This window comes from Anneissia japonica, unplaced genomic scaffold, assembly GCF_011630105.1.
Source record: "Anneissia japonica isolate Jap-2015-1 unplaced genomic scaffold, ASM1163010v1 scaffold432_len584295_cov189, whole genome shotgun sequence".
In the NCBI taxonomy this organism is placed as follows: Eukaryota; Metazoa; Echinodermata; class Crinoidea; order Comatulida; family Comatulidae; genus Anneissia; species Anneissia japonica.
This window is the reverse complement of record NW_022725334.1, coordinates 39,740-42,031: the sequence shown is the minus strand read 5'-3', so window position 1 is coordinate 42,031 and position 2,292 is coordinate 39,740. Positions and strand designations below refer to the sequence as shown.

General features: G+C 38.5%; 1 protein-coding gene across 1 annotated transcript in view; it reads right to left on the bottom strand.

Annotated features, from left to right (window-relative positions):
• Positions 1-1,082: 1,082 nt before the first annotated feature.
• The window catches only part of LOC117112700 (lysozyme-like), a 4,146-nt gene continuing 2,936 nt past the window's right edge, over positions 1,083-2,292 (bottom strand). Inside the window, exon 3 of the mRNA XM_033255840.1 lies at positions 1,083-1,751. Within this exon, the coding sequence (XP_033111731.1) occupies positions 1,534-1,751 (218 nt within the window). The 3' untranslated portion in view covers positions 1,083-1,533. The remainder of the gene's footprint in view (positions 1,752-2,292) is intronic.

Below are 2,292 nucleotides of genomic sequence, written 5' to 3'. Positions count from 1 at the left end.
ACTCTTAAGTAGAGCGAGGGGCCTTTACCCCCTTGACCCCGACCGGGGCCCTACGCGGCCTCCTATCCCCCAGCGTATGTTGGCTCGCTCCGCTCGCAAAATTAAACGCTCGCTTCGCTCGCTTTAGGGCCTCCAATAACAGTCACTGCCAGGGCCCCACAAATTCTGTGGCGCCAGGAGTTTCTCCCATGGCGGCATAGGCCTAAGAGATTTCATGGTGAGCGGAGGGTGGGGAGAGCAGAATCCCCGACGGAGGTACCAGGTCCCTGACGAGAGAGTTCAGATATCGCCAACAGGGGATCCATACCTACCTCAGCCTCAATGTGGTTGAGAAAAAAATAAGGAAGGAAGCTCTCGCAAATGACACTCTCAGAATGTGGCCATAGCTGTGTTCGACGAAATGGTTGCATGGTTTCTTTCAATACCTTCGGTCCACAATTCCCCAATGGAAGGAAGTGGGTGGGGTCGGAGGGAGTACTTTGCCCTCCTGGACCCCGCTTGTGGCGCCACCACTGGTTTCTGATCTGCCGTGCCACTTGAATAAATGTATTGATCTTTTTCCGCCCACGACGGATTTACTCAATCCGTATTTGTGTGTAACATTATACAAAGTTTGACTCGTATCCGCTAATCCCGATAGGCCTGCTCCGTCGCTGCGTATGCCCAGTGTCATAATGAGATTTAGTTTGTGTTAAGCATAACGACTTTGTCTTGTGAAAGGGATTGTCACCTACCGTACTCGAGTACATTGATTTATTTGCGTGTGCGCCAAAATAAATAAATAATAAAAAAAATTAAAGAAAAAAAAAGAAAGAAAAATAAGAAATTTTGTCCAATTTTCTATGATCTTGGCCTTATTTATTTATTTTTTTTATATTCACACCCAAACATTCAACCACCCCTTCCTTAGATCAATATTTTCCACTCCAATAAATTTTATGATACTACATTCATCATAAAGCAGCCAACAATCAGCGATATTACATGTACCACTTTGGATGAGGTAATCATAGATATACTATATTAATCATCATCCAAATAACATTCACAGACATCACAATAATATAAAAAGAGCTGATAAATTATGCTTCTTTGCTTTGCTTTTATTAATTATCCAGATCAAATTCAGATAACTCTAGATATTGTTATAACATAGGCCTACAGTAATTTGCTGCATGCTACGAGCTATTTTTGATGTAGTTTGTTTGAGAAACACGTCTTTATTAATATTTTATGAAATAATGAATGAAAGCAATCACTCCACCAATGTAAAGACAAAAACACAAGCTAGCATTTTTTCAAGCCAGGACGTCATCGTCAAAAGTGTCAGAAACTATCTCAGCAAACATTTATATCATTTAAATTTCAGTAGTAGTTTCTAGTAGGCTATTCTTAGTGCCTATACATGAAGACAGACTGAAAGAAGTTAACATGAAAAACAACTTTAAATGGTGTACTCCAATGACAGGCCATATTTTTTAGCAAAAAATACGTATGCGTATTCATGGGCCTGTATCAAAATTAATGGTAATTTTAGCAACTGCCACTTCCACGCGAGCAGCAATTTTGCACTCGTGACCAATAGATGAGTGTGCTACTTCTTTTGAACCCGTTAGGCCCACCGTTGTGGATACGAGCGTGGTCTTGGCAAGTAGGCGTGTGTCTGAGGTGTCTGTAAACAGCGTATCGTGCCATGTATCCTTGAATAGTGCTCTCACTGCAGGACCTGGAAGCCGCGCATGTTCTCCAACCTGAAATAATGCAGATCATTAACACACCAATTAATGAAAAGCAATAATTATTAATAAACTAATGACTGAGGGTAGGCGTAACAAACGCTTGGAAACTACAACGTTGTACTAAGGCGAGACTTTTTCAATACCATGTTTAGCAAAACCCTGCCAATAATGATGATTACGAATAAAAATAAAATTTTATTTTTGGCCAATTAGCGCACCCGCTGCCACAAAAAAAGTATAAATTTCAGGGAAAAAATGAAAGTTTTTCTTTATTTTTATTACGCCCTACGCTGCCTTGATAAGATATGTGTATTTCTTCCTAATTATATAAATTTAAAGTATTTAACCATCCTATTTTACATTCACTAATAAAATTTTATTTTATTTTCTCTTCTGTCTAGATGATTTTGGCAAAACTATTTGCTAAATAAGAAAACAAAATTTTATTTTTATTTTTATTCCGCCCTCCTCCAATATTCTTTAAAAAAATAAGTATGCAAAACAAGGAATAAAAAAAAGTCTTGCCTAAAATAAAATAATACTATATTAAAAC